This window comes from Ochotona curzoniae, unplaced genomic scaffold, assembly GCF_017591425.1.
Source record: "Ochotona curzoniae isolate NIBS_2020 unplaced genomic scaffold, NIBS_Ocur_1.0 contig_2754, whole genome shotgun sequence".
NCBI lineage: Eukaryota > Metazoa > Chordata > Mammalia > Lagomorpha > Ochotonidae > Ochotona > Ochotona curzoniae.
In genome coordinates this window covers 28,052,591-28,069,336 of record NW_024465582.1, presented here as the reverse complement: position 1 = coordinate 28,069,336, position 16,746 = coordinate 28,052,591, and the positions used below count along the sequence as shown (strand labels likewise).

Here is a 16,746-nt window from a genome sequence, read left to right as displayed (position 1 = left end):
TGTCCAAAGTAAGAAATGTCTAGGAATTGGGACACTTGTACAGGCCTTCAGTCCTTCCAGCACTGGCAAGGAACCAGCCTCCCTATAGTTCCACATCCTGGACAGAGTTTTCTATGCCTTCCAATGCCAGCAGCCCTGTGAGCTATGGGTGAGCTGGCAGAGCTGCCCATTCCACAAGCGGACGACCTCCACCTCCAGCTAACTGTGATGGCTTCGAGGCAGTGAGTTCTCCCCCCTTGCTAAGTAAGGGAAGCTGCTGCTTCAGCATCTTCTCCAGGAGCTCCTGGCACGGTGTCAGGTCCTGTGTCAGGGGAACCCTTGAGTACATCACAGTGACGGAAGCCAAGCACTGGCCGGCAGGAGCTGAGCACAGCCTGTTCACCGGAGACCCTGAGCAGACTCACGGGTGTTGCCTAGTTCAAGGGTGTGTTGAAGTAAACGGATGTGGCTGCAGGAGAGACTTCCAAAGGCTCAAGCTGTTTTTCCACAGCCCTCCTGCTAACCTTCACAGAATTTAGCCAATAGTTTTGACTTGGATGTGTTCCACCTTGGAGTTCCTTGACTTAGCAACATTAGAGACTGATAAAAACAGAAAGCAAAGTTTTCCTACTTTTTTTGAAGTCAGGCCACAATGTATACTACTTCCTGGCAGCCAGTGAAAGTGGAGAAGGTATTTTATTAATGCAGTGTGTGTTCTAGGTGAAATCTTAAAGTCACCGCCTCGCTGTTTTTGTCCTGCTAGCTAGCTCTAGATGACATTAGGTGTACTCTTTGGGGGCTGTGACTCAATTTCCTGTAGGATAGCTGGCCACTCCACATGAGGTTATTTTTTTGTTTGTTTGTTTCTTTTTGGTTAGGGATGAAAAGGTCAGTTACTCAATGTCTTAGAACACTCGGGGTCACAATTCCGAAAACGGAACTTAAATAGTGATCTGAAAAAAAAAAAAAAAAAAAAACTGTGGCCAAGCATATTGCCCACTGCCTTGGAATTTAGAAGTAACAGTCTCAGGTCTGTGTCAACATCAACAATATTTCTTGGATAGTCTATCAACCGAACGTACTTCCTCTCTTAGTAACATTCTTACTCATAAGTAGAAGCTCGAAGCCCTCTTTGTAAGTTCTCGCTTTTATCTGGTGTATGCAGAAGATCTAGAAGCTAAACTACATTTACATGCCACATTACAACTGTACCCAAGTCCTGACTGTGAAATAACTAATCTATCACTTAAAATATAAAATGGATCTTCTATCACTTTAAGAGCAGATCTTGTGAGTCTGACATGCAAGATGTCTTAAAACACTAGCTTGAAACTTTCCTGGAATTACTTCTCCACGTAAAAAAAAAAATTAATAAAGAGTGAAATATGATACGTGGAGCCGCAGCCTGGTAGGTCTGGGACCTGGATTTGTACTGCTCATTTCTGCAAAGCTTGGGGAAATTGGTGAAGGTGGAGATGGGGAGTAGGGACGCGCATTTAATGAATGCGCTGGGAGTCCCTGGGGCTCGCACTCTGAGGCGGTCACAGAGCAGCGGAAACACAAGAAGCCTTCCCTTGGAGAGTTGGTTTCCTGCTTGCTAACGAAACCAGTGACTGCATAGATGGTCATGGAGAGATCCCACATACGCTGGCTCTGTTTTTTGTTTTATTTTGTTTTTAAATGTATTTTATTGAAAAGCCAGATTTGCAGAGACAAGGAGACAGAAAGATCTCCCATCCTCTGGTTCACTCCCCAAGTGGCCGCAATGGCCCGAGCTGAGCCTATCTAAACCTAGAAGCCAGGAGCTTCTTCTGGGCCTCCCACACTAGTGCAGGGTCCCAAGGCTTTGGGCCATCCTCTCCTGCTTTTCCAGGCCACAAGCAGGGAGCTGGAGGGGAAGTGTTGTAGGTGGGACAAGAACTGGCACCCATATGGGATCCCAGGATGCATGCAAGGCAAGGACTTTAGTCACTAGGCTACCGCACCAGGCCCACTGGCTCTGTTTTTTAACCCCCTGGATGTGCAACTAAAATGTCCAAGAAGTTATATGCATCTCGTATTAATACAGCATAGAGAAGATAAAGGAAAAGTGCATACCAGATCCACCAGTATGGTAACTAGGTAGTTAACATTCACACGTGGGGGTTTTCTGAAAAGTGAAAATCTGTTACAGCAGAGGCAGGTTGTTTATGATCCGTAGGGTTTGGGCTTTACAAGGGCCTGTGTGTGGAAGGTTTCATTTTTGTTTTTTTTTTTAAAGATTTATTTTTATTATTTTTTCATTGGAAAGGCGGATGTACAGAGAGAGGAGAGAGAGAGAGGAAGATCTTCCGTCCGATGATTCACTCCCCAAGTGAGCGCAACGGGCCGATACTATGCCGATCTGAAGCCAGGAGCCTCTTCCGGGTCTCCCGCACGGGTGCAGGTTCCCAAAGCTTTGGGCCGTCCTCCACTGCTTTCCCAGGCCACAAGCAGGGAGCTGGAAGGGAAGCGGGGCTGCCGGGATTAGAACCGGCGCCCATATGGGATCCCGGGGTTGCAAGGCGAGGACTTAACCACTTGCGCCACCGCGCCGGGCCCGGTTTCATTTTTGTAGCAGGCATTTTATATACTTGGATGAGGAAGGACTACAGATGTGTTTTATACTTAAAGCTTTCTTAAGGCTTGTTCTCTTGGTTAAGGAAAGAAAGCTTCTGGCAAGATGAATAGCGCTGGCAAGGTGTAGGCCCTTATCTGTTCACCTGAAGTATATATCTAGAAGTTGGCGTAAAGAGAGAAAGAAGAATTGGGGTTGTGCTGTAGCAAGTTAAGCCGCCCCTCCAACACCGGCAACCCATAATGGTGCTGATTGAAGTCCTGCTGCTCCACTTCCAATGCGCCTCCCTGCTAATGCGCCTGCAAAAGCAGCTGAGGCTAGCCTACGTGCTTGGGCTCTCCCACCCACCTGTGGGCCCTGGAAGAATCTTTGAAAGGCTTCTGGCTTTGGCCTCGCACATTGTGGCAATTTGGGGAAGTGAATCAGAGTACAAAAGACTCCCCCACTCTTCTCCTCTCTGTAATTCTGCCTTTCAAATAGACCAATCTTTACAAAAGAAATTTTAAGGGAAAGAAAGAGGAAAAGAAGCAAATTGAAGGAAACAAATTTTATGCTAACATCTCAAAGTGAATAGCGAACACTTAAGATTCTAGATAATAGCAAGCCATGTGGCACAGATGGCAAACACTTTGAAAGTGACCGCAACCTTGGGCCCAGCGTGGTAGCCTAGCAGCTAAAGTCCTTGCCTTGCACTCCCGGGGATCCCATATGGGTGCCAATTCTAATACCAGCAGCCCTGCTTCCCATCCAGCTCCCTGCTTGTGGCCTGGGGAAGCAGTCGAGGATGGCTCAAAGCCTTGGGACCCTGCATCCATGTGGGAGACCTGCAAGAGGCTTGGGGCTCCTGGCTTCATTGCTGCTGCTTAGGGAGTGAATCAGTGTATGGAAGATTTTCTTCTCTGTCTCTCCTCTTTTATGTATATCTGACTTTCCAATAAAAAAAAATGTTATTGAAAGCTTGACAGATTTATATAAAAACCTATCTGGAAAACACCACGGGGGCCTGAGGTTCAATCCATGAAATGTGTCCCTGATAGTCTATACAGTCTCAATTTCAAGGGCAGACTTTCTTCCCCACCTGTCGATTGAAAGAGAAGAGCATTTCAATATCTTTCTTTTCATTGGTAATGAGCAGGCTTTATAATGGGTGGCTTCTGTCTACCACGCTAATGGACAGAGGGAGAGTGGTGGAGAGCCGCTGTCTGATCAGCTGTTGTTTGCAGAATGGCTACAAAGTCTCCAGGTGTGAAGGTCTGGGGAGTTTAGCCCACCCACGCATGTTTGCAGTTTAGCCCTGGCAGAAACACCCTTGCAGACTTTTCTTCCTTGGCACATTGAGGGCGTCGTCCTGGGCTCTTGTACAATTCCACAAAGAACGCATGTGTGCGGGACACGTGTTAAGTCGCCCTGCATGTGGTGTCTTCACGTTGCTCTTCCTTTAAGATTACTCTTAGGCAATTATGGTTATAAAAACGCAACATATTGTCCAATCTGTGAATTCCAAAGCGTCCAGACCCCTCCATCCACCCAAAAATGTAGCAGCCTGATGCTGAGTAAAAAGCAGCTGTGGGTACTGGAAGAGCCAGGTGTTCCTAGAAAATGTCATTTATTCCTACAACCCTATTCCCCTCCCCCCCTCAAGTAGGTATATGCTAAACCCTCAGAAACCCAAAGCCTAACCCCATCAGGCAAGGTGGCGCGGATCCTCAACAACCTTTCCTCTGGGTGCCCAAAGGGCCCTCCCGCAAAACCACGAGGAGACCCAGCAACCCTGGCATTGGGGGCCACCGGGATGGAGGGGGGCGCGGGCTCGGCGGGGCGCATCGGGTACCGGCCGGGCAGGTGCAAGGCTGCGCGCGGCCGCCCGTCGAGTCCCGCTGGAGCCCGCGCCGAGCGCGACCCCGAAAGGCGGGCGCCGGGCGCTCCACGCCGGGTTTTCCGCCGGTCTCCCTGCGTAGACAGCCCCACAGCCGCCCCACAGACTCGCACGCTCGCTCCTCTCGGGCTGCGCTTCATCAAAGCGAGCGGCGCCCCGGCTGCGCGGGGGTGATGCCGCGACGAGGTGGCGGGGCTGCAGGGGGCGCGGCGGGTGGGGCGGCAGCCAGGCTTTGGCAATTCGGAATCTCTTTGTAAGGGGGTTGAGGAGGAGCCAGACAGCGCCGCGGGCCGTGAGGGGCGTGAAGGGGAGTGTTCCCGGAACGCCGGGGAGATGGAGCCGCGCTGCGCCCGCCGCCCCAGGACTTGAGAAAGAAAACAGGAAACGTGGTGGCCGCGCGCACCCAGCTGCGGCTGATTCACTCGCTTCGAGGCCCTCGGGGCCGGAGGCCGAGGCATCCCGGGCCGTGGACCAGACGCTCCTCCGTGGGCCCGGCGCCCGGGGCGTGCGCGCCAGCCCCGCCAGCCCCGCACCAACGGAGCTCCGGTGCCTGGGAGCCCGGCTTGCTGCGCCGCCGTCAAAAAGTCGCCTCGTGGGCTTTCCGCGTCAAAGTTGGCCGGCGGCACTTGGCGCGCCCTCCCGGACGCCACGCTGGAGAGACCGTGCCCGCCCGAGGCCGGCCGCCCCGCTCACAGAGCCCCGGCCGCCGTGACGCTGCGGGGCCGGGCACTATGAAGGAACAGCCCTCATGTGCGGGCACCGGGCGTCCGAGCATGGCGGGGTACGGCACCATGGCACCCTTTGAACTCACCGGCGGCCCCGCGAAGCGCCTGAGAACTGAGCCCCCCTTTCCCTGTTTCTTCGCAGAGGAGGCCTACCAGAAACTGGCCAGCGAGACCCTGGAGGAGCTGGACTGGTGTCTGGACCAGCTAGAGACGCTGCAGACCAGGCACTCTGTCAGTGAGATGGCCTCCAACAAGGTAAGCCCCCCCACCCCACCTCTGCCGCGCAGCTTGCCACTGCCGCCACGGCGCCCCCCGGGACTGCTGGGGCCAGGAAAGCCAGGAGTGCCCGTGGCCCCACGGAAAAACAATCCGCAGAGATTGGTCAGTCTCACTGCCTATTAGCTTTTTTTTTTTTTTTCTGCCTTGGAGGGTCATGGCTATGGCCCCTCTTTTTTCTTTCCACTCCATTCACTGTTGCTTAAAGCAACTTGGGCATAGTTTTGACTCTGAGTATCCCCAGAGCTGGGATTCCCAAGTGACCTTGCAGCAGCAGCAGCAGCCCCGTGGGATCCATTGGCATTGCATAGGTGGGGGAGTTCTTGAGATTCCTGGTTAAAGATAAAGAGTTGCTGGGTGTCAAGGAAATCACTTGGACGTCAGCGGCTACCGCACTCCCAAGTCAGGAGTTTCCTGAACTTGGAACCTTAACCCTCCTTGCATCTCGTTATCAGGGCGTCCTGGGAGCACCCGAGCCTTTATATATTCAGCTGGGGGCGCATCCACAGGAAACGTTGACAAAGTTAGAAGGCTCCAGCGGCTCGTTGCCCTTGCTGCCATTCGTCTTTGAAGAGCTAGTCCGGTTGTCCGGGGTCCTGTGGTGGCAAGGAGGCTGCAGCTGGGCGTATGTGCCCACTATGGGCTGGGATGCAGCTGGCCTTGGCAGAGAGTGGAGTTTGGGGGTGCTCAGAAGTAACCTTCAGCACGACACTGCCCTAAGATAGAGTCTGCAAGGCAAGGTATTTTTTGCATTCTTTGAAGTTCCTGTACCTTTTGTCTTTTAGTTAGCTGTGCAGGGTTAGTTGTGTGTGTGTGTGATGCTGATCTGGCTGAGGGACGGGAAAGGCCGGGAGGGCATGTAAGGAGTGCTGCTGATCTGGGGTGGGAGTTAGCAACAGTGACCCGGTAAGAGACCTGTATTGTTTTGTTTTGTTTTGTTGACCTATTTACAAGGTCAATCAGGTTATCTCTTGTCCTGTGTGCTCATAGCTTTCAAGGAGTGATGCTTTCCTGTTAAACCTACAGTTTTGTCCCATTTGGCTTTTCTTGTGCAGTTTTATAAAAAGAAATGGCACTATTATTTGATTGTCCTAACATTGCTTTTGTAGGTTACATTGTTGTGTAAGTAAAAAAAAAAAAAAAAAATCGAGCTTCACATGGAGAAAAGGGTCTCCCCAGACACTCCCAGCTGGTACAGCTGGACCTTTCTGCACATGGAGCAACCCTGGGGACCCCACTGTGTTGCGGGCCATTTGGGCCTCCTTGCATGGTGTGGCTTCTCCTTTGCATGACCAATGTCTGCTTTCTTACCAGAGAGCCCTTCCTCCCTGCTGTGGTGATTCTCCTATGGCTAACAACTTCTCAGTTCTGGAAGACAGAGTTTGTCTGTCATTTGACTGGCACACCAGTAAATGAATCCTGGCTGTCCCAGAGCGCTGCGAGCAATGGCTGAGACCATTCTTGCAGTGGGTCTGAATTCTTCATTCTCTCGGCTGGCTGATTCTGGGGAGCTGATGGCAAGAGCAACTCCAGCCCTTGGTTTTTAAATGTTCACTTATGTCTTCTGGATGACCTGACTACTCATTTATTTATTTACTTATTTTTTAAAAACAAAATCAGCCCAGTCAGCTTCAGTGTAGTTCCCACACATCCGCGTTCCGGATGAGGCACAGGTCTGAGTTTAACGGTGATACGAAGTCTGAAGGTTGTAAAACAACTCCAGCTAAGCCTTGATGCTTTAGGGCTACAAAATGTTTCAGTTGCAACAGTTGGTCAGTGGGTTTTCCTAATGGCATCAACACAAGTCGTGGGTTCGTTTTTTTTTTTTGTTTTTTTTTTTTTAGTTTTTAATCTTCCTTGAGAAGACCCTGAAATTTGACTTTGAGTTAGAGTTTGTCCGAGAGGTGAAGTGATGTATACACAAAGTGAGAAAATACTTTTTTTTTTTATGATGTCCTCCTAGCCGACTGGTGACTGAAAGGTTGTTGACGTGACAGAGTTAGCCGAACTGCGGCCGTTGCTTAGCCTGCTGATCTCTGAGCCATTCATTTCTGTGTTAATGCATTCATTTCTAAGTAAGTGTGAAGTCCCCGTGACTTGGATGGGGAAAAATGGATGACTATAGAAACGACAGAAAGGATCTCAGTAGAAGGTTGTCGGGTCCCTGGCCATAGGGAACAACCACGTGGCCCTGAGGGGTAAAAGGAGCGAGTTCCCAGGAGGGACACAGGACCTTGAACCTGGACTAGAACCTGGAAGAGTTTCACAGGACAACTCTTCTTCGTTGTTGCATATCACTTGAGTATGAATGAGAAGTCTGGAATGTTTTTGGTTATTCTTTTTCTTAAAAATCCACCGCATCAATGTTTTCCATTTTTTTTATGCCTTTGAAAATGTCAGTTTTGTTTTCTTGTGTGTGGGTTTTTTTTTTTTTTCATACTTTAATCAATTTAAAGGGCACAGTGAAAAACACTGATAAGAGATTTAGGAAACTACTTATTGCAGAGATGGACTTGAGTGTTAGAAGAGGGAGGTTTCTTTCACAAACCCACTTTTAAAATTGGCCCAAGTCATTCATCTGTATTTTGCGAATCTGAAAAAGAGAAACCTAACCCAATTAGCAGTTTTTGTATAATGCTGTAGAAGCGGCTAGCTCTGTTTTTCCTATATAGGGACTGTGGCACTCTTACTGTTTGTTGATGGTATTGAGGCAGGGAAATGATTGAATTCTTGTCCGAGGCCACGGCTGGCTGTCTCATGTGTAGGATGCTCGTCTCAATTGGAGTAAGAGATTCCAGATGGCATTTAATTTGAGTGATTAAATCTACAGCATTTGCCCTCATAAACACATTAATCTGCCTGGGATTTGTTCAGATTTCCTTTGGAACCTCATTGCTACAATTGAGGGCAATTTGCACGAGATCTCAAAGCTTTGGAGGACAGACCTGCGAGTTGAATGGTGGTTTTGTTCCTTGTTCCCTGACAGTCGAAACATGACCACCCTTCAGCTTGCTCATGATAATGACTTTTGGAAGGCCGTTGTGTGTAGATGCCACGACTGGCTAATACAGAGTCTGAGAGTGGAAGGCGCTGTTCCTGTTTGCATTATTTGGAGTTTAAGCCAGACTTGATTGGGTGTCCACTGAGTCAAAAATGGTCGTTTTGTCATTTAGGTCAGACACTTTCAGTTTTGTGAATTTTCACCGTATGTTCCTTAGCGAGCTGTCTTCAGTACACATCTTTATGTTGTCAAGAGTGCTTGAATTCCATTGACGATTTCCTTGGGTATAATGCAGATACACACATTTAGAGTTCTAATTTAGAAGTTTAGTCTTCTCTTTGACTCCAATTACAGAATTCCAGACAGAAGAACTAAATACTTTTTTGTTTTCTTCTAAAGCTGAAAACACAGCCATGCTCCTTTTTTGGAGCATGTTCAGCGTTATTTGGCCTAGAAGGAGGGCACAATTCCATCTGGTACTACACACAACTCAGGAATATCTCCTCAATAGAATATGTTTCCAGTGTTTGTCGTGACCTTTCTCTGTTGGACGGTGTATTTGGGGTTGGGAAGGACTGGCAGGCAAGTCCAGAAAGGGGCCTGGGGGTCTCAGGGTCCCGGGGCACTGGTGGATGACGCTGTGGACTCCTCCAACTTCATCTCTTGTGACCTAAAAATGCATATTTCACAGGTCCACAGGACGAGTGCGGCAGGGTTTGAAAGGAGAACATGAAATCATTTTAGGTTTCCTGTAAATGGTAACACTGAAACAGTGAATCGTATTTCTAGCCTCTCGTGCTGGGGGCCATGCCGAGGCTTGGCCCTGCTGCAGGCTACCACGTTTCAAGCTGAAAAGTGTGTCTTGACATTAGGATTCATGCATCTTTGTGAGAGATTTCGTTTTTCCCTCTCGTTCATTCCAAAATGTTGTTAGACCAGCTTGGTAAATGGGCTTATGACATCACGGAATTTATTGTCTCTTTGGTTCTTAGCAAACATCCCGATTACCTAAATGAAATGCCTTTTCTAGGGAGCTTTTTCTGGATACACTCTGGCTGCTCCCCCTGCTGCTCTGTGGCAGGCAGTGCATAACCGCAGTCACCAGGTACTCCTCAGGACCCCGAGAGGTGCTGGAATGAATGTGGGATGTTCAGAGAGCCGCTCCATCATTATGCAAATACAAGATAACAGAATGGGAGTAGCCTTCGGTTAAGCAAAGCTAAAAGCATTGGAAAGAAGCATTTTAATCTTAGAGAAAATAGAATTCACTTTCTACATTAAAATGTTAAAACTCGGAATAAAATCGTTGTTGAGTTCACCAATAAGCCTAAAGAGAAACAAAAGTTTACTCAAAACTCTCTTTGAGTTTTGTGATGGTTTGAGTGTGGTATGTATTCTTTTATCTATTTAACAAAGGTAGCTGAGAAAAACTTTATGTAACTTATATATAATGCCTTAAGCTTAATTTACAGGAGGGTGGGAATCCTTGCTTTCATGCCTACTGATAGGAAAAAAAATGCTTTATTTTCTTTTAGGATTAATGGAAGAGAGGAAACACAGTTTTCTTTTTAATACTGTATTTTATTTGAAAGAATTGCAGTAAGAGCAGGAAAGACAGATTTTCCATCTGCTAGTTCACTCCTTAAATGATGTCAAAGGCCAGGATTGCGCCAGGCCAGAGCTGGGTACTTCAGTGTGGTATCTCACGTGGGTGGCAAATGCCCAATGACTTGGGCACTCTTTCTCTGCTTTCCTAGGCACATTAGCAGGAACTAGATCAGTTTTAGACTCAAGCTTGCATCCATATGGGGTGCCAGTGTTTCAGGCAGCCACTTAACCCACTGCACCCAACCTAAAACTCCAGGAAACAACTTCAATGAAATTTTTTTTTTTTTGCTTCGTTGCATAGGAGGGCCCTTGACTGTAAGTTAACAAGTCACTAGTGATTCTAAGATATTTCTGTCTCTTTTATCAACTCCTTGTGACAGTGTTTCATCCTAGAAAATACCGCTCACATTTAGTTAACCAGAATGTCTAATACATCCATCAAGGTTGGGAACATTGTTTTCTGTTATTAGTTTGTTTTTTTCTGAGATAGTGGTAACGTTGAGAAATCCCCCTTCAACGAAAATAAAATGGAAAACATAAGGTTTGACCAGCATAAAATTCCGCCTTTCTGAATGTTGGGAATGGGTTAGACTTTTCCTAAGTAGTCAAAATAGTAGATAATGCTTCATTTAAGATCTTTCTGATGATCAGGTGGATATTAATAGCTATTTCTTATTGGGTGACATGCTGTGAAAGTCACAAGTTTCAGTTGATCTATAAAATGTGTGGAGTTTGCTTTGACCTTTTTCACCAAGAAGCACCCATTCCTTTAAAGGTACAGGTCCCTGGGGTTGGTTTTGTAGCAGCATAGCTCTGACAGAGCAATAAATCTGTTCATGGCTACCAGGCATGGTTTAATTGACACAGAGATCTTTCTAGAAAGTGGAGACGGATGACTCTTTTACCTGTGGTAGATTTAAAAGGATTTTAGGAAGATTTCTTTTATTCACCGGAAAGGGATGAGACTTTATCTACTTAAACACCAACCTCTCATGAGAAAATTAGATTCAGTTATTAGCTACAGTGATTGGTAATCGCTCATTGCCCTTTGCTCTTGGAGACTGCTTTGTCTTCAATGAGCCACAGTAGTTCCATGTAGTATTCTGAGCTTTCCATTGCATGGTCGGTGCTGAGGGTGCCTGAACTTTATTGCTGGCCTGCAGTTTGCACCAGTGGCACTCATGGCAGCTTGTAGAATGGAAAGAACCTGGCTGTTTCTCGGAGGGGGAACCTGGTTTCAGATTCCCACATAGTATTTTGGGCAACATGCCTTACCTTTCTGAAGCTGAACTTTTTTTCATTTATAAATGGGAGTAGTAAAAGGGGGGAAGTAGTTGGAAAGTTATGAGATTCTTAGCGTTAGTTACGAAAGGCTTGTTTGATTCATGGCTATTCATGGCCTGATGCTGAGTAAATCACATGTACCCACCTTTCTATAGTGAAAGAGTGAGTTAAAAACAAGGAAAAAAAAAAAAAAAACCTCTGTGCCTTACACTCTTTCTGGTGTTCTAGAAAACATGGTCTTTTTCTTTTAGGTTCGCTCAAACTTGTCATTTCGTTGTTTATTCATAGTTGCTACTAAGTGATTTTGCACAATTTATTTTTAAAAGTAAATACCCACTTAAGCAGTTTATCCCGAGAACTAATAAGCATGAAACCACAAGTTAGGTCTTCTAGTTGTATATTTTGGTATACATTAAAATTCACAACAGAATGAGAAAATATTAATTAGTGTACCCCCTTAAATCAGTTTGCTTATTGTTTATAGATGCTAGTTTTAGACAAACTATCATAGCCCAGCAACAAGCAAAATTTTATCATTTCTGGTTAGAAAAATGTTTTAGGCAATCTGTAGTTTTTGTTCTCTGTCTTTTACTGGAAGAGAAAATGCCTAATTTCTACAGCAGAGAGCTCCTGCTCATCAAATATTCATTTCTTAGAATGCCCAGATTGGATTTATTCTCTGCTTTTTTTACTTAAGTCAGTTGGACTACTACCCTACCTTTAGTGCTTTGGTCCCCATCTGTTAAATGGTCGCGATAATGAGTGAATACATTAAAAGATAAGCTTGGTCCTAGACCAGAGGTGGGGAACATCCACCCACAGACCCAGTAAGGCCCACAAACCCCTCTGGGCTGGCCTTGCATAGGCCCCTGCAGGTAGGATTGGAAATCCATCAAATCTATAGCAGTCTAATTTATAAGATGGCAATTTTGTATGGCAAATGAGCTTCCCAGTATCTAGTGGCCCTTGACCGATAAAAGGTTGCCCACCTCTGGCCCAGACAGAAACAGGCTGGTAGTTGGCATGCAGTATGTTGGCTCGCTCTTGTTATGTATAATGGAGTGGCACTGGTGTGTCTTACTGGGGGAGGTGAGGGCGAGAGAGGTTTGTTGGTTTGTCATCTTGGTTCCTGTTGCTGGGCGGCCAGTGGTGACCTTGCGCTGTGGGTACTAGTGAAGGGGCATTATCATAGTGTTGCCTTCCCAGCTTCTTACAAAGCCAGCTTTTTGTTTTGTATGCTCTTTTTCCTATTGTGTTTTCAAAGGACTTTACCTTTGTTTCTTTGTATGATTTTCAGTGTTGCTTATTAAACTGACTTGAGGGTTTGGTGTGTAGAATATCTAAGAACTTTCTGATATTTTCCTAGCATTGGACAAGAGTCGAGCCATTCACCCCTGTCATCCCCAAATGAATGTATCTCTGTTGTTCTGATTGATACCAAAAGTAATCCAGGCACAAAGTCTGTTGTTAATATTTAATGTCAAGAAAAATATATGAAGAACATAACTGCCCTCTACTCCGCTCAGCATGTTAACCCTCTAGATCACATGCGTTTCCTTGCTCTGTCAGCCAAGTGCCTGCATTCATTCAACAACGCTTAAGTACCCATGAGCACAGCTGGCACCCACATTTTGGTTGTATCTTTCTCCAAAAACACCCGAGTCTTGGGACCCAAGCAGGAAGTATACAAGATGAGCCTGGAGCATCTTACAGTGCCTGGAGTAGTGCCAGACAGTTGAGGTGAGCTCAAACCAACACATCCTCTGAGGGGGATGGGGGCATAACAGCAGGATGCAGGCGTGAACCGGAAGAACTGTCAGAGGCCATAGGAAGGCCAACTGAAGCCATAACAAAACAGTAATAATAATAATAATGTATTCTAACACAAAATATAACTTATTCATAAATCACATTGCTATGAAGAATTGATTGAACAAAGAATTAAATGGTGTGAAAAAATAGCAAATCTTGCCAGCAAAAGAATTCCAAATAACATACACAGATACTCTGCCTTTAACAGGGGAAATCATAGCTCATCACTGGGTCTGGAAGGTGTGACCGTGGGTGACATAAACCCTGAGTCTCACCTCCGATGGGTAAACTCTGATAGAATTCGAGCATTATAGTCTGTGCTTTCAAGAAAGATATTTTTTCTGCTGTCAGCAAGAGTCTTCAGCATTCCCTACTTACCCTTAGTCTACTCATATATACTCATTTCGCAGAAATTTAGGGAAACGTATTCTGGATTCATCCCATCTCACTTCATTGAAGTTTACAGTCACATACAAAATATCCTCATGGCTTTAAACTGTTCTGTTTCCCCTGCAGTTCTTTTAGCAAAAACACGCTTACTGTCAGTCTTCTCCGACTAAAAATGACCTCTCTGAATACTTTCCCTGCAAGCCTAGGGAGAGAGGCTGTGTTTCTTGGCCTTTGCCTGTTCAGGAGTGTTCTGTGAAGTTTTGCCGAGGGCATGCATGGGTTCCCATCAGCGTCTTTGGTCCGCTGCACCGTAATCCTATGTTGGCAGCCTCTGGCTTTTATTACTGGCAAGCACTGTGCCGTGCAGACATAGGCACCATAATAGGAAACACCTCGGCCTATCATAAACAGGTCTGAAGAGGAGAAGGCACAGGCATGACGGGGATGTGTCCATGGCAACGGAGCAGAGGTGGTGGCTGCCATATTGGAGCAAGTGCAGGCCGCTGTCTGCCTTCTCCGCTTCAGAAAATAATTGGCTGACGTTGGGCTACGTTCCCTGAACATAGCAGTGCTGTGGTTGTTTTTGTTTTATTTAAAGATTTATTTCTTTTTATTGCAAAGTCAGATATAGAGAGAGAGGAAGAGAGAGAGAAATGTCTTCCGTCCGATGGTTCACACCCCAAGTGACCTCAACGGCTAGAGCTGTGCCAATCCAGTAGCCAGGAGCCTCTTCTGGGTCTCCCATGGGGTACAGGGTCCCAAGGCTTTGGCCCGTCCTCAACTGCTTTCCCAGGCCACAAGTAGGGAGCTGAATGGGAAACGGGGCCCATATGGGATTAGAACCAGCACCCATATGGGATCCTGGAGCATTCAAGGCAAGTACTTTAGCCGCTAGGCCACGGCACAGGGCTCTTTTCATTTTAGATGTAAGACTGAATAAAGACATTTTTGCTCTAAGATTTATTTATTTTTATTGGAAAAGCAGATACACAGAAGGAGAGTCAGAGAGAAAGATCTTCCCAGGTACACAGAAAGAGAAAGAACTTCCATCTGTTGGTTCACTCCCCAACTGGCTATAACAGCCAGAGCTGAGCCAATCTGAAGCCAGGAGCTTCTTCTAAGTCTCCCACACAGGTGCAGGGTCCCAAGGCTTTGGGCCATCCTCTGCTGCTTTCCCGTGCCACAAGCAGGGAGCTGGAAAGGAAGTTGAGCAGCCAGGGTACAAACCTGTGCCCATATGGCATCCCAGCATATGCAAGGCAAAACTTTGAGCCAATAGGCTATTGCACCGGCCTAAATAAAGACATCTTGAAGAAGTGGTACTCTTCAGAGTGGTTGGAAGAATGCATCAAAGTATTTTCTTTTTATTCTTTTAATTCTCCACAATCATTGCAGTCCAGGTCGTCAGAACAGGAAGCATGGACCATTCATGCCAGTGGGGAATTAGAGGAAAAAACGGATTATGCAAATGACAAGTGATGGTGTGTCTTTTGAAAGTGATGGTGTGTCTTTTGAAAGGGTCATAAATTATGCCGAATTACACAGAATTGCAAAGACAAGGCACTTCTAGTGAGGCGACTGTGTTGTTTATACCTTAGTCTTATTCCAGGCTGTAGAAAATGGAGTATGCTCTTTGACCCGGAAAAGTTCAGTCTTGTTCATATATTAGTTTTGTTTTTCAGGTTTCAGAGAAGGAAAATAATAACTCGTAACAGGGTTGGACTTTGTAGTAAGAATTTTGGGAGAAAATTACGATTAGTAACAGAATTTTTTCATGACTCCTGTCAAAATATAGGTGAGTGCCACATCATTAATTACACAGAAGCTCCGTTGCACAAAAGTGATTGGAAACTGCAGAAATGAATGGAGCAGCAAATCTTTTTAAAATCAAGTGTAGGAACTTCTTTTGAAAGGTTTGACCATAGATTAGCTGTTTGATGGGCATTTGTTCATTAGTCCTTACCAGTGGGTGTTTTGTTTTGTTTTGTTTTTTTAAAGCTAAACACCTATGTTCTTGTATCTTTCTCTTTTGAATGTCTCAAATCAATTTCAACAAAATACTAGAATGAAACCAAGTCACATTAGCTTTGGTACATCTTTGGTACGTATTTTGACTTCTTTCGTTGATTTGTTTTCTTACTTTCATGTTTCCAGTGTGGTCTCTCAGACTTCCTTAAGAGTATGTAATACTTTTGATATGAAATCTTCTGTTAGAGATGCATCCATTTTTAAATTTTACATCAAGAAAACCTTTATCATGGATGTTGCTTTTGAGACTTAAATGTTTTTTTAAAAAAATTTATTTTTATTATTATTATTTTTTTTTCATTGGAAAGGCGGATATACAGAGAGGAGAGACAGAGAGGAAGATCCTCCGTCTGACGACTCACTCCCCAAGTGAGCGCAACGGCCTGATGCTATGCCGATCCGAAGCCAGGAGCCTCTTCCGGGTCTCCCACATGGGTGCAGGGTCCCAAAGCCTTGGGCCGTCCTCGACTGCTTTCCCAGGCCACAGGCAGGGAGCTGGAAGGGAAGCGGGGCTGCCGGGATTAGAACCGGTGCCCATATGGGATCCCGGGCGTGCAAGGCGAGGACTTAACCACTTGCGCCACCGCGCCGGCCCCAAGTGGTTTTTTTTTTTTTTTAAGATTTATTTAATATTTATTGAGACAGGTATCTTCCATCCACTGGTTCACTACCCAAATGGCTGCAAGATCCAGGGCTAGGATAAGCCGGAGCCAGGAGCCTGGAGCTGCTTCTAGGTCTCCCACATGGCTGCAGGACCCAAGCACTTAAGCTATCTTCTGCCCCTTTCCCAGGCGCAGTAGCAGGGAGCTGTGTCCGAACCAGAGCACCAGAATCTCAAAGCAGCACCCACGTTAAGTATGTCAGTTTTGTCTACGTAATCTAAGTGGACCAGATTTGCATACAGATGGGCCGAGAACTTTCTAATAGAATGTACAATACTAGCTCTTTTCTCATATCTCTACCCTTAAATTTCCGGATGTCAAAGAGTGTATTCTGTAGTTAAGGATGAAAAAACAGAGGCTCTCTTTACCCTGGTCGAAATGCACCAGCTTCTCCTTTTTGAAAAACTCCTTTGAATTCCTCCAAGCCTCATGTTCAGAATTTAGCTTCGTGATTCTGTGCGTGTCCCTCTGACACTTGCGCAACACTTTTCTGCTCCTGGATAAGGAAG

General features: G+C 46.1%; 1 protein-coding gene across 8 annotated transcripts in view; it reads left to right on the top strand.

Moving 5' to 3' along the window:
* Positions 1 to 16,746, top strand: part of PDE4D (phosphodiesterase 4D) — a 1,371,497-nt gene that overhangs the window by 1,312,430 nt on the left and 42,321 nt on the right. For 7 of the 8 annotated variants that reach the window (XM_040977570.1, XM_040977569.1, XM_040977571.1 and 4 more), the window contains one exon: positions 5,319 to 5,431. In XM_040977570.1, the coding sequence (XP_040833504.1) occupies positions 5,319 to 5,431 (113 nt within the window). Of the gene's footprint in view, positions 1 to 4,629; positions 5,233 to 5,318; positions 5,432 to 16,746 lie in introns of those variants that run through there. The other variant, XM_040977577.1, reaches the window with a different exon arrangement.